This window comes from Camelina sativa, chromosome 16 (assembly GCF_030686135.1).
Source record: "Camelina sativa cultivar CO46 ecotype springtype chromosome 16, ASM3068613v1".
Lineage (NCBI taxonomy): Eukaryota > Viridiplantae > Streptophyta > Magnoliopsida > Brassicales > Brassicaceae > Camelina > Camelina sativa.
In genome coordinates this window covers 18,292,984-18,319,860 of record NC_141895.1, presented here as the reverse complement: position 1 = coordinate 18,319,860, position 26,877 = coordinate 18,292,984, and the positions used below count along the sequence as shown (strand labels likewise).

Below are 26,877 nucleotides of genomic sequence, written 5' to 3'. Positions count from 1 at the left end.
ACTGAATCCTCTGTTTCCTTCGTGTGACGATAGATGCTTTGATGAATAAAATTTAACAGATAACAAGTCTAATCTCTCTATGTTTCACATTACAATATATCATATATACATTTTTGTCACATTTTGTTTGATTTTTCGAAAGCCTGCGGAAGTTACAAATAAATCTAATAGTATATTATACATATATACAGTATTCTAAAAAAATCATTTAATAGTTGTAAAACAAATTCATTTTCACAAAACCAAGATTGGATCTTGAACTTCTAACTTGACATCTTCCATAATGAACATGGTATAGAAACCTTTCATGTGGTCCGGAAGGTTCATCCGTGAGTGGATGAGTCCCAGTCTCTTTAACTGAAGTTCCCAGTAAAATAGGGTTTTCTAGTTAATTTTCGAAACAGAGGGCCAAATTTACAAATTATAAAAAGATACGATTTTTGTTAATTATTACAAAAAAATGGAAGTTGTCACATTCGGAATCATAATCGGAATTATCATTCTCTTCTTCTGCATCGTCTGCTTCATCACCATTGAAGCCACTTGCAGTAACCGTCGCTCTTCTTAGCTCTGATGTCGTTCTCGCTGAGAAACGTCTTGGTTCCGATTATGTTTTTGGTCCTGTTTCTGGATCTGTGCGTAGAAACCGGATTCTCTCAGTCTACGCCGGCGCGTGACGTTCACGTTCATCATCACGGTGGTGGGTGTAGTCATTCTCATGACCATGACCATGACCACGATCATCATCATGTGAAGAAGACGACGGCGAAGTTTGAGATGAAGTTGCCGGAGGAGCTTGCTGAAGAGGAGGATATGAGGTTGTGTGGGTTTGAGCCGTGTCTTCATGATCACGATCACGTTCACGAATCAAGCTCTAGTCTTACTGGGTTTGGTAAATTTGGTTCCTTTGAGCTACATTGGGTTTTACAAATTAGTGGGAGGACTTATGAATCTCTCGACTTATTGTTCTTGTTTTTTTATTTGCAGCTTTGTGGCTCAATGCATTGGGATGCTCTCTTTTAGTTAGCTTGGCCTCACTCATCTGTCTTGTTTTGCTTCCAGTTATGTTTGGTAAGCAATTCTTTTGTATCTCTATGAACCAAAAAGACTTGCTTTTTAATTGTCCTGGAGAAAAAGTCTCTGTCTCTCTCTTGAGATTGACTGTTTCAAGTCTTTTGTTGTAAGTTGTAACTTGTTCTGTTTCAATTTACAGTTCAAGGGAAGCCATCAAAATGGTTTGTTGATGCGTTGGCTCTGTTTGGGGTAAGTCATTTTTTTTTTTTTTTTTACTACATTAGGTTTTCTTTGGTGGTGGTGGAGTGGTTCTGAGAATTTGTCAAAATACTTGATTTAGCAATCTCTATACATCATAACTTTTGGAAATGTGTCTGTATGATCTGTTGTTACTTCAAATAGTCTTTTATTGATTCAATCTATTTTGTATACCAGGCAGGAGCTATGTTGGGGGATGCTTTCCTTCACCAATTGCCCCATGCTTTTGGTATATTAATGGACACATTTATCTGATTCTCATTTTAGTATCTGCGTTGTTCCATGAATTGACATTAAAAGCCTTCTCATTTCGTTTGGCAGGTGGTGTTCACTCTCACTCTAATGATCACCATGAGAACCATGCCCATCATGATCATTCTCATTCGGATTCGCCTTCACACTCGCATTCTATACAAGATTTGTCTGTTGGATTGTCTGTACTCGGTAAGTATCAGAACACACTTCCTCTTGTGTACATTGAACAATATAGTTTGACTAAAGTGAAACTTTCAAAATCTCGTCTTGATTGTCCAGCTGGGATTGTGGTCTTCCTTCTTGTGGAGAAGTTGGTGCGGTATGTTGAAGAAAACTCATCTGGTTCCAATACCTGGGGCCACCATCACCACCACCATGCAGGCAGTAAGAAACTTAAGGATGAAGCTGATCATAAAAATGTGGACCAACAATCTTCCTCTGATGCTATTGTAAATTCATCAGAGAAAGCCTCTAGCAGCTCTACAGATGGATCTCTCCGTAAGGTGAGTTAGCATACTTCATTTACGGGCTATTTGGGAAACCGCCATATTATGACTTGTATGTTTCATTGCAGAGAAAGACTTCTGCTAGTGACGCTGCTGATAAATCAGATTCAGGAGCAGAAATGACTTCTGATGGAAAACTAGACAACCCAGAAGAGGAGGAGACGCATTCAAGCCTAGTCTTTGGTTACCTCAACTTGTTCTCTGATGGTGTTGTAAGTACGTGCTCCTTTTTCATTCATTGAAAGCTTCGACAAGGCTAATGAAAGATTGTTCAAAGATGAGAATTATTTTTGGCTCATTTTGTTGTGCAGCACAATTTTACTGATGGAATGGCATTAGGAAGCGCATTTCTCATCTATGGATCAGTTGGTGGATGGTCCAGAACTATGTTCTTACTCGCCCACGAGCTACCCCAAGAGGTCGCCTACTCTATATTTCCTAAACAAACTTGAAAATATGCATAGCAACAAGTATGATTCCTTAAAAAGATTCCCCTTGCAGATAGGTGATTTTGGGATTCTAGTAAGGTCAGGCTTCACTGTAACGAAAGCACTCTTCTTCAACTTTCTCTCTGCACTCTCCGCACTTGCAGGAACTGCATTGGCAAGTCTTTTATATCTTCACACAGCTTAACAGAATTCTAGAATATTCTAACTGAACGAACTCTGGTGATGTTTTTTGTCACGGTCCATAGGTTTTGGTATGGGGAAATGAACCAGGACAGTCATCGTTGATTGAGGTAGTAAATATGATATTGCATCGCTTTGATAGTGTAACTAACATAACACATCTAAAATGTTAATGAATATATATTTGGTTGGTGAATTGAAATCTTTGCAGGGATTCACAGCAGGAGGATTCATATACATAGCTGTTGCTGGTGTTCTTGCGGAGATGAACAACTCTGGGAAATCGACACTTAAAAACAGCGCGTGCCATTTGATATCTTTGATTCTTGGCATGAGTGTTGCTCTTTGCATCTCTCTTATAGAATGATCTCATAACAGTTGTCTTCTTCTAACATATGTAGAAGTCCCAAAGCTCGGGTATTGTTGTTTTGAACTACAGGAAAAATACTCAACTTTTGAATTGAAATTAGACATGAGCATTTAAAAACCAAATGTTGTATGAGAACGTTTCAAAACGGGGGTAACGATTTTTTTCAATTATGGTTATTGGTGTGATCATTAATGTGATGATTTTTTAAAAAAACCATTCAATTATTTTATTTAATAGAATAGAACTAAACCAAATTATCCGTTCAGGCGGCTCTAACTTCCTTACCAACTAGTCCAAATTATTGACTAAACCAAATGTTCTACTCTAATAAAACTCAGTGATCCAACTCTTAACACCAAACAAACACATGTGTTTAAACCTCAGATTATCCGAAATTCAGAATTAAACCAAATTATCCGAAACGTTCAGGCGGCTCTAACTTCATTACCAACTAGTCCAAATTATCATCTAAACCAAATTTTCCACTCTAATAAAAGTGTAAAACTCAGTGATCCAATTCTTAACACCAAACACATCTGTTTAAGAAGGCATTTAAATAAAATAAAAAATATCAGACCAAGTAGCCATGGATGGTGGAGAAGTTGAAGCAGTCATTGTTCCATGCCCATACGTCAACTTTGGTTGCACAGAGAAGTTCACTTATGGCGAAGAATTAGTCCATGAGAGGAAATGCAGGTTCGCTGTGTGCCGCTGTCCTGCACCATACTGTCGCTACAGCGGTGTGTACAAGGATCTCTATAGTCACTTCTCTGCTAACCACAACGACGAGGACTACTATGCTAAATTCGTGTGTGGCAGTTTCACTGGCGCACGGCTGTCCATTAATGAGAAGATTTTATTCCTTCAGGAATCTGCAGATGGTCCCTTGGTTGCGGTTCAGTGTTTCGCGGTGGAAGAAGGGTTTTACGTGACAGTGAACTGTATAGCACCTTCTTCTCCAGGAGTTGGGGAATTCTCCTATCATCTCTCGTACACGACACCGGTGGGAGGTCGCAAACGCACTATGACGTTTAAACAATCCGAGATGAATAGAATTCAGAGATTTAGCTCCGAAACTCCTGAAAAGGATTTCATGTTCGTCCCTTACGATTTCGTTGGTGACACAGATTCAATGAAGATGGAAATTTGCATCAACCGGAGATGAAAGAGGAATCTCTCAATAAGATGAAGAAGAGTAAGAGGAGTGATATTTTCTTTATCATATATATCCTTTGTTTTGTTATTTAATTATATCAATGGCCTACCTTTATATGTAATTCTCATCTTTTTGTTAGCTACTTTTTATCCACTATGCACTCTAAACTCTACTCTTATGTTTTTCCTTTTTATGTAATCTCGGATTTAGATTCATCTGCATAAATTATGGATTTTCTTATAATTTTACTTGGTTGATTACGGGTTAATTTGTCTGTTCTCTAGTGATTGATTGTTAAATTTGACGGGTTAATTCTCCATGATTAAGATGTCCAAAATCTTAAGAACAATTGCTTTTGCAAGATTTCATCATATTGCTATCTTTCTTAATACACTGTTAACTAATGGTGATTTAATGCCTAGCTTTACAACACAGTGGCTCCTAACTCTTATGGTTTAATATGTTTTCAGTTCTCGTTCGTAATTTGGGACACACGACACCAGGAGTCTCGAGTCTTACGAGGATAAAGTGATTTCGTCTCTTCCAGGGTGCTCGATAATTAACTGGATCATATACGTTTCTCGAAAGTTGTATCAAACCATTTTTCATGATCAAGTGATCATGTCATATACATATCTTCGTGTTGCGTTGGTTAGGTGACCAGCTTGATGATGCTGATAACATATGCGAAGGATTTCCTAGTTTCAATAGGTTTGGAATCACAATGCTTATGAATTCTGATCATGTGTGAGAACGTAGTTGCTTAAAGCAGAACACACACATTCAATTTATAAAGACGAGATTCTCTGTTTGTTTTCCTCTCGCTCCCTGCAGATTCTGTGTTTTATTTTTGACTGGTTAGTTTAGTCCTAGGTTTTTTTTCCTTCTGTCAACAGAGAGCAACTTTGATGGTCTCTGTTGTTTGTTACAAACTCAAGAATTAACTTATATAAAGAAATTGCAGGACGTAGAATCAAAATGTATTCGAACATATAGTAAACTAGGGGCCATCCCATGCTAGATTTTTGTTTTCACTTTTTTTTTGTTATTTCAATTATTGTATTTTAATTTTGGTGTTTTTTTCCTCCATTGTTATTGTATTTTTTGGTTAACTTGAAACCTTATTGGGTTTCTTTCTATATTACTAGGTTTTGAACCCACGACGCGTGAGTTTATTTGATATATTTTGATGAAAATTATATACGATTGATGTCCTTTGATGAAATATTATCTTATAAAAATTTAAATTAGTATTAAGGAAAAAAAATTTAGATACACAATTTTTATCTTATATTATCTTATAAAAATCAGTTGTATTATAAAATCAAATCTGATAAAAAAAAAATCATGAATTTAACTCCACGTCCAGGTGAGGCGGTTCAAACTGGTGACCTCACATATCCTAAACCATTTCTTTCACCACCAGGAAAACGAAACAATTTTATAATCATTAATTTATTTCGTTTTTCATATTTAATTGATCGCTACCACCTATATTTTCATGTTTTTTATTCAATGTTTTCTTATTCTTCATATTCTTTCTTGTCATTTTTATTGTCAAATTTTATGGTAATTGTCGTCATTACTTTTACCGTCTGGTTCTTCATTATACTCTTTTTCTTCTTTTTCCTCGTCAACTTCTTCTCATTTTTCCTATGAAAAACCTTTTTTTAGACTACCACACAACTTGTTAACCCTTCAAACTCCAAGACCAAAATCATTTTTTATCATAAAATTTGTGCAATTCATGAAGACCAGCATAGTCAACACATGCACCCAATTATTTATAATTTCATCCATATTATTCGGTTTTAGATCCACACATATTGAAACTTCTCAAACTAAAATCTATACTTGCAGAAAAAGTAATATGAACACATGTATAGTTAAAAAATATTTGTACTTTTCGTCGATCCTTCTTCATTAAACACAAATAACATCAAATCAAAGTTTTACGACGTCAATCCTTCTTTCTTAGACTTAAAAATAATTTTTTTACTGCAAGAATATCAAATCATCTGTAAAGTTATAACAAAAAAAAAACATGTTTTACAGCTCATAAAAAATATAAAGCACAAATAGATATAAGTAAGGTATTTTCAAGATATTAAAAAAATTGATAGATATTATTTATTAATTTTTCAACTTTAAAATTTTTAATAGAGATTATATATTTAAAATATTTTAAACTTTAGATGTAGTTTAATTATTTGTAACATTTTTTTTAGAGTTAAAATAATTAAAATATTTTAAACTTTTTATGGAGGTATTTATAATATTTTAAAACCTTTATAAAAGTTAAGAACTTTCAATATTTATAATATTTAAACATTTCATTTTTTAAAATATTATAATATTTTTTTTTTGAAACTTAAAGTTGTAATTTGATCAAATAAAAAACTGGATCAAACCGAATAAAACTTTTAAACTTGGACGCCTGATAAATCAAGCTTTTCTGCTCATTTGTTGTTGGAAACATATTAATCTTATTTATACTGGTTCTGAAGCACTGTCTAAAAAATTTCTAGCCAATGTTAATGAATTATTTCCATAAATTTAAAATTCTGGAAATTTAGAAAATGTTAATGAATGACATGTCAAATCTTGATTAGTTGTTTAGAATAATTTTTAATATAAAAAAATTTGGAAATCTAAAAAATGTTAATTAGTGATATGGAAAATCCCAATTGGATGTTTTAAATCATATGTGGATGGTCTTAGAAGCTTATAGCTCCTACTTTTATTTAGTATAGATTAATATTATTATTTTGGATATATCTGGTAAATAGTCTACAATTTTTTGTTAATTAATATATCTCCACTTATTAATTAATAATAATTATTATACTGCACATAATATATTACCATTTCTGTAATTATCTCATGATGCCCGAGATAAATTAAATTAATTTTTCAATAATTCTGATATATCTTTAGTTTATAAAAATTGTATTTTAGTTGTTCCAAATTTTTGTTAAAGTCACTGGTTTACTTTTAAAATGTTTAATATGTATTATTTTATATTTGTAGTTCCTCATGTTTTACTGATAGTGAGAATTTGATAGAAATTTCCTTTTTGAGATACCTTTTTCAAAACTAACATTTTTTGAATATTTTCATTTCGCCCTCTTTCGAATATTTTAATTTTTAGAATTTTTTTTTGGTTTAGATTCTCTATTTTATATTTAGCGTAGGGTTTTAAAGGGGTAGGGTTTTAATATTTGGGATTTAGGATTTAGAATTTAGTCATTTTGTATATCAAAAAGGGGTATTTTTATAAATGGACAATATAAAGGGATATTTTTAAAAAATGACATAGAAAGAGGGATATTTTTAAAAATGCCAAAAAAATATAAATAGCATTTATTTCTTTTAATGATTTGCTAATATTTGTCTTCTTTGCATCCTATTTCTTTGAATATCTGTTAAATCTGGAAAAAATACAAAATACAATGTTTGTAGAAACGTTAAGGGAAATATGTGGTTAATGAACGCAAACTTATTAAAAAAAATTGTTTTTTTTTTTTTAAAGAAATGGGTAATGAAACACAAACCTTGTACGGTGGTAACAGGAGGTTTTTATTAGATTGTGTTCATTGTTTGTGGGTTTATATTGTTTTTTGTTAAGCTCAAGACATAAATAATGGAACAATTCTTTAGTTCACCCCTCTCTTATTCATCCATTCTTAATTAAAGAAACAAATCTTAATTTAAAAACAAATTCGGTAGATCAATCAATTTTAAAATTATTAATTCTAATATTATATCAGAGATTTTAATTATAACATCTAATCGTAACCATTTTTTATAGACCTAAACCAAAATATAGTTTTGGTTAATTAAGTAATTTAAACCCTAACCATTTATAAATTCAAACTGAAATATAATTTTATTTAATTGTAAAATCTAAACCCTAAACTCTAACCATTCTTTTATAAACCCAAACCGACATATAATTTTGTTTAGTTGTAAAGTCTAAACCCTAAACCCTAACCACTCTTTTGTAAATCCAAACCGACATATAATTTCATTTTATTATAAAATCTAAATCCTAACCACTCTTTTGTAAACTCAACCCGACATATAATTTCATTTAGTTGTAAAATCTAAACACTAACCATTCTTTTATAAACTCAAATCTACGTATAAATTCTTTAATTATAAAATTTAAATCCTAATCCTCCTTTATAAACTCAAACTAACATAATTTCCTTTATAAAAAAATCAACATAATTTGTTTCCTTAATTTATTTTATCTTTTTATTTTAATTTTGATTTACTTTTTAAATATGATATGATATGACATACTGTTGTATTTTGATTGGTTAATTAAGAGGGGTGAATAAGAAAGGTTCACCCCTAGAGGTGACCCATAATTTTTCTAAATAATATATGAGTGGTTTTGACTTTTAACAATGATGGTATTGTATTTATGTGTGAAAGTTTATATTTAATTAAGGAAATTCAAAACTTGTTTTTATATATTTGGTATTTTAATTAATTTTGGGTGTTTGGATCACATGTTGTGCGATGGGTGACAATCGACACCAGGTATAGGTGTCGAGCAACACTGGAAAAGTTGATGGTGATACCTAGTGGGGGTGTCGACTAACACCAGGTGGAGGTGTCGATCGAGACCAATGGTTAGCGCTTGCAGAGTGTTTGGTGACTTGATTTCGGACGAGAATCGTCGAGAGTATTTAAGCGGTTGTTGGAAGTGAACCGTAGTTATTGTTATTGGTTGGCAGAAAGGCCAATGGGGGTCGAAGCGGATCGTTGGTGAGGCGAAGTCCGTGGTTAGAGCGGAATGGAGTGTTCCGGTCCATCTCTTTTGTTACTTGGTCGCTTGGGGGTGGTTAGTTGTGCAGCTATGTACCAAGATGAGATGGTGTTTGATTAAGTGAAGTTTGTTCCATGAAGTGGAGACAAGTGGCTTGTTTGGTCGAATGTCGAAGGAGTCTAATGCAGGGTAATCGAAGTCTACAAATGTAGGTGCTTGTGGAGCTGAAATACATTCGGATGAATGTGTTTTGTGGATGGGGAGTATGGGTTAGTTAGACCTAACGTGTATTTGTGTTAGTTTTTGTAAAGAGAGATTTCTACGTCGGTTGTCTTGTCGAAATTATGGGGTTCTGATGAGATTGTTTCGCGTGTGTCTTGTGTAAGGATTGGGAATTCGGGTGCAGCCGTCTCAGTTTGGTATGAGAGTGTATATGATTTTAGGACAAGTTGTTGAATGGAAATAGACTTGTCTAGGCAGTTGAGACGTAGTAAGTATTAAAGATGAGCACAAAAGTGTTGTAAGAATAATTGACTCGAGAGTGATTAAGTAGGAAACTGTTCAAATCATGTGATCTGAGAACGCAGTTCCAAACATCTAAGTTAAAGACTTACTTCGTCGGAGTGACTGTGCACGAAAGTGTTGTGAGAGTGGTTAAGTAGAAAACTGTTCGGATCATGTGATCCAAGAATGGAGTTCCAAGAATCTAAATCAGAGAACACTGATAAATAATAAAATCAGCTGTTGTTGGACAAATAAATTCCAATCGTTTGCTTTATTTGACCGAATAAACTGAACGGTAGTCGTCAAACTTAGCATCTGTAATAGATTAATATGTCAAATAAAGCAAGAAAGGAAAAGACAAAGTTTGACTTACATTAATTAACTGTAATACATAATTTGTTTTATGATTGACTTTAAACAATTACAGAAAAAAAAAAAAAAAAAAAAAAAAAAAACATTCTTTGCCATTTAAAATAATAATTTAGGAAATACGGGAAAATGGTTATTACCCTTTTCGGTTTAGTTACGATATATTCTAATGTATTCTCGTCGTTTCTCATATAATTTCTTCGAATTCGGCTTGGTTTAGAATCTTCACACTATGTAAACCGAATCTACCCACACACGTGCATAAGATCGCACGTGCAAACTTTCTTTTTTTGACTAAAAAAATCAAAAAAGTATTTGAAAAACAAAGCGGTTACGACGGTTGTAACGGATGGTAAAGGAAATAAGAACCTCAAAATAGAGAGAAGACATTTTTACAGAGATGACTTTTTTGATTTTCAAGATAGAAGAAGAGAGGTTTCACATAGAGAAACAGAGCAAAAAGAGATAGGAGGGAGGGGGCTTAAATGATGAAGCTGTGGAAACGAGCTGCCGCCGCAATCAAAGACCGGAAAAGCTTACTAGCCGTTGGATTCTCACGGCGAAGCAGCAGCTCATACCGGAACGCGGATCTCGAAGCAGCTATCATCAAAGCCACCTCCCACGACGATACATCCGTCGACTACTCTAACGCTCACCGCGTCTACAAATGGATACGTTCTTCTCCTCTCAACCTCAAGACTCTAATCAATGCGCTCTCAACCCGCGTCAACCACACGCGGAGCTGGATCGTTGCGCTCAAATCTTTAATGCTTCTTCACGGTGTTCTCTGTACTAAAGTTCCTTCCGTTGTCGGAGAGATCCGTCGTCTTCCTTTCGATCTCTCTGGTTTCTCCGATGGTCATTCGTGTCTCAGCAAGACTTGGGGGTTCAACATCTTTGTTCGGACATACTTCGCTTTCCTTCATAACTACTCTTCCTTCTTGTCCGATCAGATTCACCGCTTCCGTAATAACAGAACTAAATCCTCTGAGAAAGGCGAAAAGGTGATCCAAGACCTCGAAACGATACAGAAACTTCAGTCTCTCCTCGACATGATTCTTCAGATTAAACCAATTGCTGACAATATGAAGAAGACGTTGATCTTAGAAGCTATGGATTGTCTCGTGATAGAGAGTATCAACATCTTCGGTAGAATTCGCAGCGGCATCATCAAAATCCTTCCATTGGCTGGCAAAACAGAAGCTGCAACGGTTTTGAAGATTGTCCATAAGGCCACCTCTCAGGGAGAGGATCTCACCATCTACTTCGACTTCTGCAAAGGTTTTGGTGTCCCTAACGCGCGAGAAACCCCTCAGTTCGTTTGTATACCCGAGGAGGAAGTAGAAGGAATCGAGGAAATGATCGAGAAGCCGAAGCCAGAGAAAGAAGAAGAAGTGGAAGTAGAGGATGAGAAGGCTATGGTAGTGTTGGAGCAACCGGGGAAGCTGCAGACGATCATCACAGACAAATGGGAGATTTTCGAAGACGACTATCGTTGTTTCAACAGGAAAGAAGACGAGTATCATCAAAATCATCTGCCTCTTATAGTAACGAAGCAACCAGTTTATATCAATTACACAATGCCAGATTTGATTACTTTCTAGTGAGTGAGACATTGCATTACAACCAATCTGGATAAGATTGACATTTTTTTTATTGGTTCTGTACATAAACACACAATTTTTTACGCTGTTATCTGAGTTAAAATTCAAAAAGAGGTACAACATTTTGATGATACATTGCCGAGTTTGACTCCAAGTTCTGATCATAGAGGACACAAAAAAAATTGAATCAAGATCTATGGTGCAGGACACAACCCACAACAACAAAAAAAAAACAGAGGTTAGACTTTTCATCTGATAGTGACAAACTTATTGGTTCCATGTTTTGCCCAATGAGACTTCAAATCAATAGGGATTGAGAAATCGAAACCATCAGCAGAGAGTTTCTCAAGAACCTTTCTAAAGGCACCTTGGCTCATTTTCCTTCCAGCAATCCTCGCACCGCGTCGTTTCGCGCTTATGGGCAAAGGATACATCGAAACATTAGTGGTACAGCACGCAGACTGCCATCCCCCGCAACCCCATCTGTAACACTGTTGAGGCATCCCGGTACAAGAGCAGACAGGAACTGGTAAACATCCAATATCCATAGAAACCCCGTTGATCACCATCTCTATACTCTTCCTAAACAACGGACTTCTCTCTCTTTGAACTCTCAGCATATTGTTATCCTTCAGTTTCTTCTCTTTCTTCGCCTTTGGAGCACCTCTCTGATGCTTTCTTTTGAGAGATTCATCCTCGACCTCAGGCTGCAAAAGCTGCATCGGTTGAGTCATCCTAGAAGTCTCCCGAACAAGAAGGTTATGATGATTAGAAGGATTATTAGGTACATTGCTAAAGAACTTGCTATCTCTATGCTTGTTCAACCAACTATAACTCATGAAAGGTGCATCAGAGGCAGTGTAATCACGCGGAAACGACATAAGGCTACTACTGCTACCACCACCACGATACAACACACTAGGAGTGATAAAGTTTTGATTTTGGTTCTGAGGGGAGACAACAAATGGCTTCTCGTTTCTGTCTGGAATGAGTTGAAACCCTAGATTTGGCCTGAACTGAGACGGTTCGTAATATCCCCAGTTTCGATTGCTCAATCCATCTTCATCCATCATAATCAAAACAAAACACTTACGCTGCAAACAAACAAACAAATAAAGATCATTCCTTTTCATATCTGTGTATCAATCTCTGTTCTGTTCTACTAACATTCGAAAATTCTAAAACCAATCCTCGAAAGAACTCAACTTTATAAAAGGGTTTATGTTAATTTTGCGAAATTGAAATCTAGGAGTCAATGTAAGAGTTAAAAACCAAACCAAATCTAGGAGTCAATGTAAGAGTTAAAAACCAAACCAAATCTAGGATTCGTTTATTAGGGTTTTCAGAATCTGACATTTTTCCAGGTAAACAACAAGGTATATGATGCAGAGAGGGTTATGTGACTGTGGAGATAATACGTCATCAATGGAGATAAAGAGAGGAGGAGGAAGAGGAAGAGGAAGAGTACAAATACTAAAATATTTTATGAAATTGGAGAGAGGAAACTTACCGAGGATGGTGAATTCGATTGCTTTTTTTTTTGTTCTTTCTTTTTTTTGCCTTTTCAGAGAGAGATAAAGGGTGGGGGGGGGGGGGGACGGTATAGGAAGATCAAGGTAGAAACTAGAAAAGATGAGAACGATACTATTTTAGTATTTTAATCAAATAATATAAATTAATATTGTTGTCAATAAAAAAACATTACAGAAAACAAAGGAAACAAATTATGAAAAGTATTTTAAATAGTTATAAAGAAATTTGAACCAATCTGAAAAAAGGAAATTACTATAATTCTACAATATCAAGAAACAATTAGTTTTGATGAATTTTAATTGTCGTAGCAACAATATTTTCTTGACATTGACTGAAAAAAAAACAGTTAAAAATGATACTATTATTTTTATATCAACCACAACCAACAACAAAACATGAGAAGACTAACATATATTCTAACAAAACGGAGTCCAAGCTTAAAAAGGGAAAGAACCAAATAGGAATTAAAGGTGGGCGAGTAGACCAAGGGTGAGAGGAACGAAAAAGGCTGGGCCGATAACGCAATCACAGCCAAACAAACAAAATTGACGGCTTCAAACAATGAGATACATATGAGCAGTGTTAACACTAGGGAAGAATTAAACAAAGAAGGAACATTAGTCTTCAAGTCGCACCATTGATCTACCAAATCGGGAAAATACTAACTTCTTCTTTGCAACCACAATGTCCAAAAGAATTGACAGCTCCATCCGCCTCCACAAAACTCAAACACGAAACTCCAAACAATCGCCCAATCGAAGGCCAAGTTTCTGCTTAAAAGAACCCTAACTTGAAACAAACTAAGCCGACTAGCAAATATAGCAGATCAACGAAGAAGCGAGACCAAGAGATCTGCTTACCAAGCCAAGTAGCCTACTTCTTCACCAAACCAAACCAGATCTAACCGAATCGGAGACAAAACACCAAAACTAAAGATAAACAAGAAAGGGACCCTTTCCTGGCACCAGCGAGGACCTCCGACTACCAAAGAGGGTAGGCGGAGATCAGATTTCAACTTTCTCGGTAGCTAGGGCGAACTCACGGAAAAGAGTATGAAATTTTCCGACCTTAAAATGTTGCGCCTTAAAATGTTGCTATTTAGTAAAAAAACAAAAAAGGACAGACGTTTAGCTTAAATATTTTTGGTCTTATAATGATATTGTGAACCTCAGTGCAAAACTAAATTAATAATGTGTGTTTTGGCATTGATCTTTAATTTGATTCCTAAGTAAAGTCATAAGTTTTTTTATGTGAGATTCTTAAGATTTTTTTTTGTAGAAGGCTTACTATTTTCTTAAGCATTATTACCTCTTGGATTTGTTTGATGAGAAATGAGTGGGTAGTAAACTCTTCTAAAAAAGATTCTCTCTCACGCACTACTATCGTGACCTCAACTTCGCCAACCTCTTCCGACGCCGATACTTTTGCTCGCTGGCATTTGAATCACATCCGCTCTACTCTCGTTAAAAACTTTTTCTAGTTTTTGTTTCACCTTTTCTCCGTTTCTCTTTTGGCTACAAATCCCCCCTCAACCCTCAAATTTTGGTGAGATATCAATAGCCAGAGCTAGAGGACGCATATGTTTTCCGGTGAACCCCCTCCCCTTTTCTCTGAACGCTTCAGCTGGTGTACCGGATCCACAAAAAAACGACGTGCATACCCTCTGATCTGGATGTCTACTCACCCCTGAGAAAGCTTCTACTGAGGCACCAAGGGAAACTGGTGAGCTCTCCTTTGGACCACCGCTACATTTCACCCGGAGGAGATGTCGATAGCACATGGCGCCTCCCTTTTCAGACGAAGTTCTCATCCTTCCAAATATGAATCGCCTTTGTGGTTCCCCGTTCCAGCCTCTGACCTCCTATTTGGCTGGTTGTTGCTGGAACCTGCCTGCCGGAGAAGCGTACTACCTTGCAAATCTATTCCCCACTATGAGTCGCCGCCGCCGTACGACCACTCCAACTAGGTCAACCAACAAGAATAGTGGACTTTTTTTGGTGGGCCTTGTTTTTTTCGGCCCGTTAACTTTCCATGAAGCAAAATCCACAAGGAAAAAGCCCAAGTTTCACTCATCTGAATATTTACTAAGGCCTATTGTATCGATCTCTCGTTTTGATAGTTAGGGCATGATACACCCTCTACATCTCATCTCGATAGCTCTGATTTGGGTCCGTGAATGCCATCTCCAATCCCTGGTTCAAAGTAATCCCTTGGCGACCACTATTTATCTAAGATCTAGGCTCTCAGGAACTTTCCTTCTGGTTTCTAACAATTGCTATGGAGTGAGGAAGAACAACATTATGGCCATGCCTCCACGGAACGCTGGTTACCAAAGCTTCCTCACTCATGTGCCTCCATATCTCATGATCACTGAACTTGTTCATGTTCAATCTATCAATCTCCAGGAAAAGTTCATACAATGGTGGCTTCAATCCTAGAGTTATTTCAATCTAGATACGCTAATTTACATCTGGTATTGATGATAACCTTTAGCCAATGGTGTGATCTAGATTAATTTCTCTATGGTTCCCATCTGAGAAGTAATTCATCATTGTTTTTTTGGCGTCACTCGCTCCTGAGAATCCGGGTAATAGTAACCTATTTGGCCCTGACCTTTGAACCCTATCGCTTTAGTGTCTATGGTGTTTGGATCCAAAAGTCAAGTTGTCCGAGATTTGTCTTTGGTTTTGGTTTATCCAAGACCATTCTACACTTTTTGGCAACTTTACTAATTATAATCATCCTCAAGCGACAGAGCATTTCAAACCTTGCTCAAATTTGTGTCAAGCTCCTACTCCGTATAGACCTTCTCAAACCGGTGAGAAGCTCAGCCTTAACCCTTTCTCTAACGCCATCGTGTCTTATGATTGTGGCTACCTCTCATCCATTGATTTGTTCATGGAAGAGTTTGTTCGACAATCTTGATCTCACATGTACCAAATTTTTTCCAAGATTCGGGTTCAAAGCTTTTAAAAACCTATTGCCGATTATCTTTATATTTGCCTTGTTTCTTTGTTGTTGTTGCATTGGGAAATGCCTTGTTTTTTGTTTTATAAGCCTTGTTTTTTGTTTTATAAGTTTTGCTTGTATGAAATTTCTCTTTTAAGCAATGAATGCAAGTGTTTTGACAAAAAAATGATTTTTTTTATGAGCATCATAGTCCACATTGTAGGAAAATTATCATCAGCTTTGTGTATATTTGCGTATATCTACTAGACTTTATTAACGGTTAAGCGTAACTATGAGAGTGATTCTTCATTTCTTCATTATGTAATGAGGCGAGAGACTTGGTTGAAAATGCTAGATCGCAATTTCTTAGTCAATAAATTTCAAAATGTCATCTGCATAAGGACCATTTCGGTTTATACAATTAACTAACATTCAATGTATTAAGCTCTTAGCTAGTTAGACTTTCAAATTATTTAAATAGATGAGCGTATGATCGTTACAAATGTATTCTTAGTCTTTTTGTGTTGTGTTTGTATTCTTAGTTAGTCTTTTTATTGATGTTTCTCGAAACATATATATATATATGCGTCTGTTGACTTTTTTTGACATGAAATGTTTGTAACGGAAGCAATAAAGCCGATGGGAAATCACTATCAATCATAAAATTGGTATGGCCAAAGCAAAGACTTTAAGGATGTACCATAAGTTTCGAACTTTTTAGAGACTACTACTTTCTCATAATACTCTCCTGGCCATATCTTAACATTTCGCAAACAATTTTAATTCTCTTCACCAATTTTAATTTTTGAAAAACAAAAACTTTATTTCCTATTTAAAATTTTCAATGACTATCTAGATATATGACCACACAAATTGAAAGGCAAGTTGATCAAATATTTATGCGTGAAATGTGTTTTTACATAAAATAAACACAAACTTGCATAAACAAAAAAATAAATTTTATTTAGATATTTTTTTCTTACACAAACCAATCTTAAATCTCACAATAATATTATTCATGATATTTTATTTGAATCGGTTTATCCAGCGCCTAGTAAGAGTTGATATCTAATTTGTATTATGCACACAAATAGTATAATCCAACATATATTACAAAAAAAACTCTCCAATCTCCATCAAATACAATCCATCAAATACAATACTTTTTGCGAGAATTAACTATCAAAAAAAAAATATTTTTTATCATTTCAAGAAAAATCTCGAGCCAGTGAACTAGAGACCAGCCCCTTTTGTACCAATTGATTGTCGTAACTGGTAAACCAGTTGCAACTTAACATCACAAAGGCATTCTAATTTCTAGACAAGAAAGGCAAATAAAAAGTAGGGGTCATGTTCATCCGTGAGCATTAATAGGCTCAGCCTATATTATGAGCATATGAACAACCCATAATGATGACAATTGAAACAAAAGTTACATTACTAGTATAAGATGTAATAATGATGAAAATGCAAAGGCAATAGATGAGAGAGTAGCGAGTAGGGTAAAGGGCTTACACCGTCCATGTGGCCATAAGATTTGGCAATGCTTTCTATGAAGATTATGACATAGAGACAAAGTCACTTTTTCTCTATATAATTATTATACAAAAAAAAAAAATTGTAACCATATTTTAATTAATCTTTATGCGTTGTCAATATAAGTTTTCACCGATACATCATTACTGCTTGGAAAGCAAAAAGCCAAAAGGGGCCAACTCCCATGTTGTCATCACTCATCACTATTCTCCTATCCCCCTTAATTAAACCTAATTAATTAATACACTTTTCTTTGTTTGTTTTCTTGTACTCCTCTCCTTTATTCGTACTTCTCTTTTTATAAAACGAATCTCGCATCTAATCTTACCCCCTAAATCTTGCTTTTTCTATTATCATGTCCACATCACTCAAATCTCGTGGAATACCTCTACTTCGATCTTATTAAAATATCTTATATAATGACAACTTTGGTTTGCATCAGTGTCGATTCATAGGCTAAATAAGTTAATGGGTAATGTAGGTATACAATTATAGTTTTAAATTTGTAGTAAGAGAAAAATGTGATGTATAAAGTGATCACAAAAAAAAATATCGTATAGATAAGCATCTGCTTACTATTAATTTGTTGGTTACACTACATGGACATTACTAGCACATGAAAAATGCTACTAAAAGGCTTTTTAGCGCATTTGAAAACGTTGTATAACGAGGAGCTATAGTAGACCCCCCTTCTACCATAGCAGTTTTTACGCGCTATGATAGATTGACCTATTATGGCGCTAATACTCCACTATTTAATATTATTAAATAACGCTTAATTCGTGCTATTATGTTTGTTTTTATAGCAAACATTTCGTGCTGTAAAATATTGTTTTGTTCATTTTGATAATGCTGTTGTAATGTATATTATTATGTTCTATATTTCAATTATTTGAAACCTATAGTGCATAAAATATAAATTACAAATTGATTCATAAATAAAATTAATATTACATTAAATTTATAAAACACACATTTTACATAAAATCATTCTATCAAATACCCAAAAGATATAAATGCTTGAATCACCAAGTCATAAAGAAAAAGAAGGTAAGTACATTTCTTTACCAAACCAAGTAATAGAGAAACCGAAGCAGTCCTAGTAGATCTCCACTCATACCATCAGCATATCACCTTATAGTAACTGTAAGTGGGAAAAATAAAAGAGTGTCAGCATAATAAAATTGAATCGGTCATAAGCAATGGTAAAACTCTTACTTTCCTAAGGTTGGTGAACTCGCAAATGTTACAAAGGATTAAACAAGAGATATGAAGAACAGGAAAATGGATTTAAAGTGTTTACAAACCTGGTTTCCAATCACCATCCTTTAAAATCCATCCCTCTCCTGTTGTAGCTATTCAATCTGGGACTTCAAAGCAGATGTGTTTTTGGCTTCCTATCTTGCAGCCATCTTACAGGCGGAGAAATAGAGAGAAGAACAAACTTGTTGGAGTTCATGGCAGCTAAAACAGGCCCCCTTATCGATCAATAGCTGTGAAAACAAATGCCAAATGAATTCATATGTGAGTACAGATTCCTACAAAGCTAACTAAACTCCAGATGTGAAGAGGTACATAACCACAAGAGAGAAAACAGAGAAGATTGGAAAGAGATTCTTACTCGCTTAGAACCAAACCATGACTAAAGAAGACTATGACCACCAAAACGAATTTGGAACCAAGAGTCACTGAATTGGTAATATGCGAATTAGCAGACCTAACAATCTACAATGAGATCCCAGAAAAAAACTAACTTCACCTAAATATCTTAACTTTAAAAAAATAAAAGCACTTTTTTATCTTGGATCAAAATCAGCAATTGAGGATTTATTATTCTTCAACAAGCTCCAACAGATGGGAACACTTGGTATATAGTCCGAAACCAAGATCTTGATACACCGAGGGTGACTACCTGGCTTCCTATCATATTGGAAGAGTCACCTGCAAACATTAGAATTCAACTATCAAATTAATCTCAATCTTTGTAGAAGAAAAATGACGTAATGAAACATACAAGACAAAAACTATACATGTCTTGATGACTTTAGAGTTCTAAAAAAAGTGTTGATAGAAATACATCAGACCGCATTGAGAGAAGTTAGTTACCTTTCTTGCAGCCATTAATTCTCATCATCTCCAGTTTATCGAGAAACTCAGTCTCACCACAATACTTAAGGACTTACAGTCCCCAAAGTAGCAACTTCTTGCACCCAAAAAATATTTGTAAGAACACAGTTAAACAAAACAGATGGAAAGAGTAGAGAGTTGTACAAAACATTTACATGGCGGAGCAGTATTTTCATCAGTAGTAAGTCCCTTGAGAGGTTCTGTCTGTTCTGTCACTCCCTTGAATGAGGGTGTGAGCTGGGCTTAGCGAGTTGTCAACTGCAATAGACACATTGCTAAAGAAGAAACATAACAAACTGCACAAATCAGCCCCAATTAAAAGTAGAAAGATTCAAACTTTTAACATTCATACTCTTCATCTAAAACCCAACAGAACCTTGTACAAATACCAATCCTAGCTAAGGTACTAATATGAGGAAAAACAACAAAAACAAGCCTACCTTTTCTTCTCCATCTCCAGCCTCTGTATACCATACAAACAAAATCAATAATAATTCAAACATAAGAATTCACACAACAATGAAGGCATAAAAAGCAAAAAATAGTAGGACTTAAATCCGTTGAATAAGATTCAGAAAAATGTCAAAGGAGAAACATTCACCTAGAGGAACTATTAAAGGCTAAGTATTTAACCCTAGAACCGAGATGAAAAAAAGAAAGGTACACACGAAGCTTCCATTTCACAGAATCACCATCGAGATTAAAAAAAAGACTCTAACTTTGTTTCCTTGAGAAGAGAGAGAGAGAGAACCGTGAGAGAGAAGGGAAGAAGAAGTCGTGGAAGCCATGTAAGAAGCCATCGGAATCAGTCTCAGATCCAGAATCTGAATCGGAAGCGACATCGGTGGTTTTGTTTTCACTCTGTCATCGGTGTTCGAAAGGCGACAAAGGTTTGTTGGTGTGTTGTTGTCTCCGTGGTGGTGGCGACGGAGGTTGAGAAGCGATGGAGGATGGATTTTCTGAGAAAATGAGATATTTTTTTTTGCTAAATTTTTTTTTTAAGTATTTGGTCCAAGTGAGAGGGTGGCGGAAAAAACAAAGTTTTAGCTAAGTGTTTTGCCTCCAAATGATTTTTCAGCTATTGTAGTGATTTTTGGTGATTTTTGGGTTCCCGCTTATTGAAAATTTTCCCCAGCACTAATCAAATACTACAATAGAGCTCACAATCTATTTTTGGCACTTTTAGTAGCAGTTACTGAATTAATGCTACAAATAACTGCTACCAAAACCCAAATTTGTTGTAGTGTTATAGAGTTATGGAGAAAAATCTTAAAACACACACAAAAACAAACAAATTATTAAAATGTAAATTAAAACATAACATATTTCGACTAAATAAAAAAATAATCAAACTAACGATGTCAAATCATATATATATATATATATATTACGAAAAACAATGCTGATGCCAACTTATCTATTAAAACGGTTTTGAAGTTTGGTTTAACATGTACTCGTACTATACTACTTTTTACATGTATATGTAATTTCTGCAAAAGGCTACATAAAGTCATTACTCTCCGTTTTGGGTTTCAGTGAAATCTAAAAAATGTCAATTTTACTTTTCAAGTTGCAACTTTCAGATAGCAACAAGAGCGAACGAGACAAATGCCTCAGGTTTCAGTGCACAGCTCCACTAAAGGTTTTTTTTTTCCGGTGTTATTGTTTGTTTTATTTATATAAATACTAGTTTCTGTATTACCAAAAAAAAAGACAAAAAAAGTTATATGTATGATAATGCTAAATCTAAAGACCGAGGTTAATTCAAGGTAAGTACAAGTGAACAACTGATTATAAGGGTGAATTGAGTTTTCTTTCCAAATATAGGATTATTTAGTGCATATATTCCTTAAATAAAGGAAAGAAAAGTGATTATTATACACCAATATCTTAAGTAACCAAGAATGGTGATTGTGAAGGATTTATATATCAAACTTTGCAAAAAGAGCATTGCATGTGATGAGAATCCATCTCCCCCATCCTCCCACCCAATCTTTCCAACTCAACCCTCTCTTTCTCTTCCTATTAATAAAGTATCATCTTCTTTTTGTTTCAACTTTTTATTTTTAAATGCAAAAAAAAGTAAAACTTTTTTCAAAATTTGTATTTACTTCTATTTTCTTACAGTTCCACTTGGTTAGACAAATGCCCTTTAACGAGATGGTGGACTTTATCTATATGTTATACGCACAACACACACTTACACTTTTATAGACGACATAATTTATTTATTTTTGGTTTTTTAAAAAGAAAATTCTTTTGAACATATTCCAGATCTACATTTTTTTTTTCTTTTGTTTGAGATGTAAAATTGATCTCAGCTGACACTCCAAAACCAAATCTGACTCTAGGGTTTGTGTTTGTTTTCTGTTTTTCTTGTAAGAAAGACTATCTTGCAAATTTTCTGATTCGTCTCACTTTGTGGGCACAGTTTTCATATTTGATTAAAACCTATTTCTTATATAAAAAGGTATGAGATGATGGCACCACATTGTATATTTGTTTACATATGGAAAAACATGAAATTGGGTATATGCATGTGTCTTATTTCCAAAACATATATTCTCATGTCCCTTCCCTTATATTTACACCAGCCCTAAAGGCTACACATACATTTGTCACCATTAAAAAACATGTACTCTTTAACAATCAATTTTTCAAGATTCCATTTGAATTTTCACCAATCCTTTCTTTATTTATCTTTGAACAAGAAAAAAAAAAGAAAATTTACTCAGTCCGATCGAATATTGTAATGTATGATATGAAATAATAATGACTTGTAATTGTTTTGTAGTGAAAGGGGATGTTTTTTTGTTTCTTGTCCTGATGCTAATGTGGGCTCCAAGCTCCTTGTCCCACTCTCTTTATATGTATAAACATCTCTCTTTCTCTCTTCATATATATGTTTTGTGTTTGTAAACAAACAGTGTACAGATAGAAAGGAGAGAGAGAGATAAAGAGAGAGGTTCATAACTACTCTGAAAGAAGATTGAAGCACCAAAGACCATACAATGCATTTCTCCATCTAAGGTAAGAGGTCAATGAAACAATTAACAAAAAGTTGAAAGTTTCATCTTTCTTTTTTTCTTTCTTTTCCAAGAAAATTATAAAAAGATGGATAGTAAAAGGGGAATAGAAAAGCTTTTCTTCCCTTTATGTGAGAAAAAAAAATAAAGATGATTTCAGAAAACAAAGCTCCCTTTGTTTCTCTCTCTTAACTCATCTTACTTTCTTCTTCTATTAGTAAAGATAGATGAGTACTGATCACTCTCTACCAAATAAATAAGGAAACATAAAAATAAAAAAAGAAACAATCTCTCCTTTCTTTCTTTACATGAAAAACAAAAGATTCCTCAATTTTGTTCTTATTTTTCATTAGTCACAGTTCCCCTTCTCACTATAAACCACACTGTCTTTGAGATAAAAAAACAAAAAGAGAGATTAAAAACCTCATCCGATGATAGACTACGAGAGAAGCAATAACACCAAGAACCTCAACAACCATCATCGTCGCAACCCTCCTCCGTCTTCATCTTCCTCCGATCTTCTTCCCGACGGTAATGGAGCCGCCGTGACTCAGAAGAGGAAACGGAGACCCGCCGGGACACCAGGTATATCAGCAATTCCGTGCAAGTTTTTTCCCTTTTTAGATTAAACACCGAGTAAACTTTGGTTATAAGTTTTTTTGTGTTGCGGTGGCAGATCCAGAGGCGGAGGTGGTGTCTTTATCACCAAGAACGTTACTAGAATCGGATCGGTACGTGTGTGAGATCTGTAACCAAGGGTTTCAAAGGGATCAGAATCTACAGATGCACAGGAGACGGCATAAAGTTCCATGGAAGCTTCTTAAAAGAGAGACCAACGAGGAAGTGAGGAAGAGAGTCTACGTCTGTCCGGAACCGACATGTCTCCACCACAACCCTTGCCACGCGCTCGGAGATCTCGTGGGAATCAAGAAACATTTCAGGAGAAAACACAGCAACCATAAGCAATGGATCTGCGAGCGATGCTCGAAAGGCTACGCTGTTCAATCTGATTACAAAGCTCATCTCAAGACTTGTGGCACTCGTGGCCACTCCTGTGACTGCGGCCGTGTTTTTTCCAGGTTCCATTTCTTAGTCATAAACCCTAGCTTTTTAATTATTATTTTTACTATATATATGTGTGTATACGAATCCTTAAAATAAATCAAAAGAATGTTTTTTCTAGTATGGCGTGTACATGTTTTGATTTTAGATAACACATACAGATCTTAAAACAACGTTACTAATGGAATATGATGATGTTTTTGTTTGGACTGTTGTCTGAAAACACTTTCATTAATTTATTAATTAGGAACTGTTTTTTGATTACTTACGTTGACCCCATATCACAGATTTCATTATCTCAATTTGTTAATTATATACCATACCAAACCTTGAAGTCTTGCATCTCATACTCATATATATAATCCAAAAGATACCTAACTCCACTAACTTAATTATTTATATTATTTGCTACGACTACGAAACAGAAATATTCCTTTGTGCTTTCCATTTTAGTTAACTTATGTAATACACTCTTGTTTATCAGAGTGGAGAGTTTCATAGAGCACCAAGACAATTGCACCGTTCGACGATCCCAACCCTCCAACCACCGTTTACCACAGCAACAACATACCACGAACGGTACACAGACTACTTTAACCGCTGATAAGAGCGAAAACGCTGACCTCTCCATTGGTCCTATATTGCCTGGACATCCTTTACAAAGAAGACAATCCCCACCGTCCGATCAACAACCATCCTCTTTGCTCTATCCTTTTGGTTCCTTGTGCGCTACTAATGGTAGCATCGAGCTTCAGCTACTTCCGTCGAGGTATAGTACTAATGAGACCAGCCTTAGTCTGTCTATAGGGACGTTGGATCAGACGACTATGTCAGAAGTTGAAAGGAAGAGCTACGAGAAGGGAGAGACGAGCCTAGAAAGAGAGGAGGCTAGAAGAGAAGTGAAAAGGCAGATAGAAATCGCGGAATTGGAGTTTGCTGAAGCCAAGAGAATAAGGCAACATGCGAGAGCTGAGCTTCACAAGGCTCAGCTTTTTAGAGAAGACGCAAGCAGAAGGATTAGTGCAACGATGATGCTAATCACTTGCCACAATTGCAAGCAACACTTCCAAACCCCGGCTGCTTCGGTTCCTCCTCCTTCCCAGCCGCATTGTACTGATGAGAGCACCTCTCTCGCGGTGAGCTACGTGTCTTCGGCGACTACCGAAGGAGAAAAGGCAAGTGATAGAGCATCGTCATAGACCTTAAAGAGAGAACACAAAAGATAAAGAAAATATTCTTCTTCTTCTTTCTTTTTTTTTTTGTTTCTTTGATTGGAATTGGAGATCTTTTCATATTCGTTGGTTTTTTTTTATATATCTCTTGGTTTGTGGGTAACCAGGGTTTGGGTATTCAGTTGGGTTTGATTTTTTTGTTTCTCAAACAAAACCGAAGAAGAGAAGAATTTAATTTGTTGTATGAATGAATGTGTTGGGGTATGTTGGTTGCTGGATATTGTAACTTGGTTAATGTAATAAACGGGTAACTCAAAACATACGTTTATTAGTTAGAGATAACTAATCTTACTTTCAGTTTGGTAAGGATGTTTTGGTTTTTTGCAAATCCCCACAAATATTTGCTTTTTCAACAGACAAAATATATTTGCATTAAATGCAAGGCATAATGATTAGGTCAAATAAGTAAAATTTTCAGGTAGAAACTATTCTCTTCACATCTCACGCCCGTGTAGAGTAGACCGTAGTTTGTAAACGTCTGTTGAATTGGATGGTAAACTTTAATTTGATTAGTTGTAGATATTATCTGGATTTTGTGGGTTTTGGGTCTCAATGTGACCAAAAAAGAAATCATTTCTTTTCACTTAAAGACAAATTCTAATGAGATATCTTTTGACCCTTATAAGTTGATGTGTGTATATTTAAACACAACTTAATTATTTTTACTCGTAAAAATTAAATAAACCTCGATTAAACTTTTGGTTTGTAGAAAAAAAAAACAATTTTGATCTCTATGCATTTTCATTTTGAACTTTGGTTTTCTTATTTTTCTAAAATAATCAAAAATGATTAATCTAATATTTATAAGACTTTAGAAAACTGATTAAATCTGAAAGAAAAAAAATTGTAAAACAAACCTTTCTTCGTATCTAATACTTCCTCTCTCTCATAAAGATTGATGTTTTGGGATATTCTTTTGTCCAACAAAGATTGATGTTTTGTAAACTTATTGAAAATATTCAAAATTTTGAATTGTTATTGGTTTAAAATTAAATAATATCTCTTTAGTCAAAGAAAAAAATATATTTAAACTCAGTAATCATTGTTTTCTTAAAATGTGTAAAAGCTTCTAAACATCAATCTTTATGAGAGAGAGAGTATTTTAGAAAGCTTTAGTTTTATGTTTCCACAGTTTCCTGAACTTATAGTAATAATAAGGTTTATATTAACAATATATATAACATTATCAAAAAAATCAGCAAAGACAAATTTTAAATTCCATAACCAAGATTTTCTTTTTGCTTTATATAATATAGATTCATTAAATTTTCTACTACTATGTAGAATTATCAGTTTTTCTTGTCGATAGATCATGCAACTTTATTATATTATGCCATATATATACCAAGTTTATTCTACATTAAAGTATCATCTAAACTCTCTTAAATTAAACAGTATAATAAAGTAAAGATACTACTCCCTCTGTCTCATAAACATTGACGCTTTGGGATATTCTTTTGTCCCACAAAGATTGATGTTTTGTAAACTTCAAGAAGTAATTATTGAAAATATTCAAAATTTTGAATTGTTATTGGTTTAAAATTAAATAATATCTCTTTAGTCAAAGAAAAAAATATATTTAAACTCAGTAATCATTATTTTCTTAAAATGTGTAAAAATTTCTAAACATCAATTTTTATGAGACATGGGAGTATTAGAATCAATCATTATTAGAATCAAAAACTTTTAGAAAGAAAATTAGAAAAACCATGGCGAAAAACGAGATATTTATTTGGTGCGAGTCATAACTACAAAATTAAACGCTTGCATGGTTGCCATGTGGGTCTCTTGAATACTCTAACAAATCATTTCCTCCAAGGTTATAATTATGCCTCACTATCTATGGTATTTAAATGTACTATTATATGAAATACATTGTAAACGTCGTTTTCTAACAAAAAGCTCATAATCATTATCAGGCGAACAAAATCTGTAATCAAGTGGTGGATTGTATTGGTATGGTTAGT

General features: G+C 34.7%; 3 protein-coding genes, 2 long non-coding RNA genes and 2 pseudogenes across 9 annotated transcripts; 4 read left to right on the top strand and 3 right to left on the bottom strand.

Moving 5' to 3' along the window:
* The first annotated feature begins 214 nt into the window (after positions 1-214).
* Positions 215-3,149, top strand: LOC104750618 (IAA-alanine resistance protein 1). 2 transcript variants are annotated; one of them, XM_010472442.3, is made up of 11 exons: positions 215-892; positions 988-1,071; positions 1,214-1,263; positions 1,450-1,501; positions 1,594-1,716; positions 1,807-2,030; positions 2,102-2,245; positions 2,345-2,452; positions 2,535-2,636; positions 2,728-2,772; positions 2,874-3,149. In XM_010472442.3, exons 1-11 carry the CDS (start codon positions 574-576, stop codon positions 3,027-3,029), a joined length of 1,407 nt encoding a protein of 468 aa, XP_010470744.2. In that variant the 5' UTR covers positions 215-573; the 3' UTR covers positions 3,030-3,149. The 2 variants fall into 2 exon arrangements, 1 of the variants encoding a protein (XP_010470744.2); XR_015584710.1 differs by having other exon boundaries at positions 239-892; positions 2,102-2,249.
* Positions 3,150-3,535: 386 nt separating this feature from the next.
* On the top strand, positions 3,536-5,005 carry LOC104750617 (E3 ubiquitin-protein ligase SINA-like 2 pseudogene; annotated as a pseudogene). The gene is made up of 2 exons (XR_015583401.1): positions 3,536-4,227; positions 4,659-5,005. The product of XR_015583401.1 is annotated as an E3 ubiquitin-protein ligase SINA-like 2 pseudogene (transcript).
* A 610-nt stretch (positions 5,006-5,615) lies between these two features.
* LOC147925701 (uncharacterized) lies at positions 5,616-6,224 on the bottom strand. Its single transcript, XR_015583720.1, has 2 exons — positions 6,092-6,224; positions 5,616-5,841 (listed from the first exon to the last, which is right to left on the bottom strand). It is a non-coding gene; the product is annotated as an uncharacterized LOC147925701 (long non-coding RNA).
* Positions 6,225-10,241: 4,017 nt separating this feature from the next.
* Positions 10,242-11,578, top strand: LOC104750615 (putative clathrin assembly protein At1g68110 pseudogene; annotated as a pseudogene). Its single transcript, XR_015585410.1, has one exon. The product of XR_015585410.1 is annotated as a putative clathrin assembly protein At1g68110 pseudogene (transcript).
* On the bottom strand, positions 11,457-13,088 carry LOC104750616 (protein BASIC PENTACYSTEINE3-like). Of its 2 annotated transcripts, none has more exons than XM_010472440.2 (2): positions 12,956-13,088; positions 11,457-12,539 (listed from the first exon to the last, which is right to left on the bottom strand). In XM_010472440.2, exon 2 carries the CDS (start codon positions 12,516-12,518, stop codon positions 11,694-11,696), a length of 825 nt encoding a protein of 274 aa, XP_010470742.1. In that variant the 5' UTR covers positions 12,519-12,539; positions 12,956-13,088; the 3' UTR covers positions 11,457-11,693. The 2 variants fall into 2 exon arrangements, with proteins under 2 accessions (XP_010470742.1, XP_010470741.1); XM_010472439.2 differs by lacking the exon at positions 12,956-13,088 and adding an exon at positions 12,800-12,926.
* Positions 13,089-18,381: 5,293 nt separating this feature from the next.
* On the bottom strand, positions 18,382-20,657 carry LOC104750614 (uncharacterized). Its single transcript, XR_015583746.1, has 7 exons — positions 20,342-20,657; positions 20,031-20,053; positions 19,746-19,865; positions 19,570-19,663; positions 19,085-19,404; positions 18,771-18,956; positions 18,382-18,607 (listed from the first exon to the last, which is right to left on the bottom strand). It is a non-coding gene; the product is annotated as an uncharacterized LOC104750614 (long non-coding RNA).
* Positions 20,658-22,492: 1,835 nt separating this feature from the next.
* Positions 22,493-25,170, top strand: LOC104750613 (protein indeterminate-domain 14). The gene is made up of 4 exons (XM_010472436.3): positions 22,493-22,620; positions 22,970-23,201; positions 23,293-23,695; positions 24,163-25,170. Exons 2-4 carry the CDS (start codon positions 23,048-23,050, stop codon positions 24,875-24,877), a joined length of 1,272 nt encoding a protein of 423 aa, XP_010470738.1. The 5' UTR covers positions 22,493-22,620; positions 22,970-23,047; the 3' UTR covers positions 24,878-25,170.
* The last annotated feature ends 1,707 nt before the right edge of the window (positions 25,171-26,877 follow it).

Coding starts and splice junctions, on each gene's coding strand:
- LOC104750618 (XM_010472442.3), top strand. CDS start 574: ATGTCGTTCTCGCTGAGAAACGTCTTGGTTCCGATTATGTTTTTGGTC. Junction 1,264..1,449: donor ATGCGTTGGCTCTGTTTGGG/GTAAGTCATTTT, acceptor TTTGTATACCAG/GCAGGAGCTATGTTGGGGGA. Junction 2,031..2,101: donor CAGATGGATCTCTCCGTAAG/GTGAGTTAGCAT, acceptor GTTTCATTGCAG/AGAAAGACTTCTGCTAGTGA.
- LOC104750616 (XM_010472439.2), bottom strand. CDS start 12,868: ATGACGTATTATCTCCACAGTCACATAACCCTCTCTGCATCATATACC. Junction 12,540..12,799: donor TGTTGTTTACCTGGAAAAAT/GTCAGATTCTGA, acceptor GTTTGTTTGCAG/CGTAAGTGTTTTGTTTTGAT.
- LOC104750613 (XM_010472436.3), top strand. CDS start 23,048: ATGATAGACTACGAGAGAAGCAATAACACCAAGAACCTCAACAACCAT. Junction 23,202..23,292: donor GAGACCCGCCGGGACACCAG/GTATATCAGCAA, acceptor TTGCGGTGGCAG/ATCCAGAGGCGGAGGTGGTG. Junction 23,696..24,162: donor TGCGGCCGTGTTTTTTCCAG/GTTCCATTTCTT, acceptor CTTGTTTATCAG/AGTGGAGAGTTTCATAGAGC.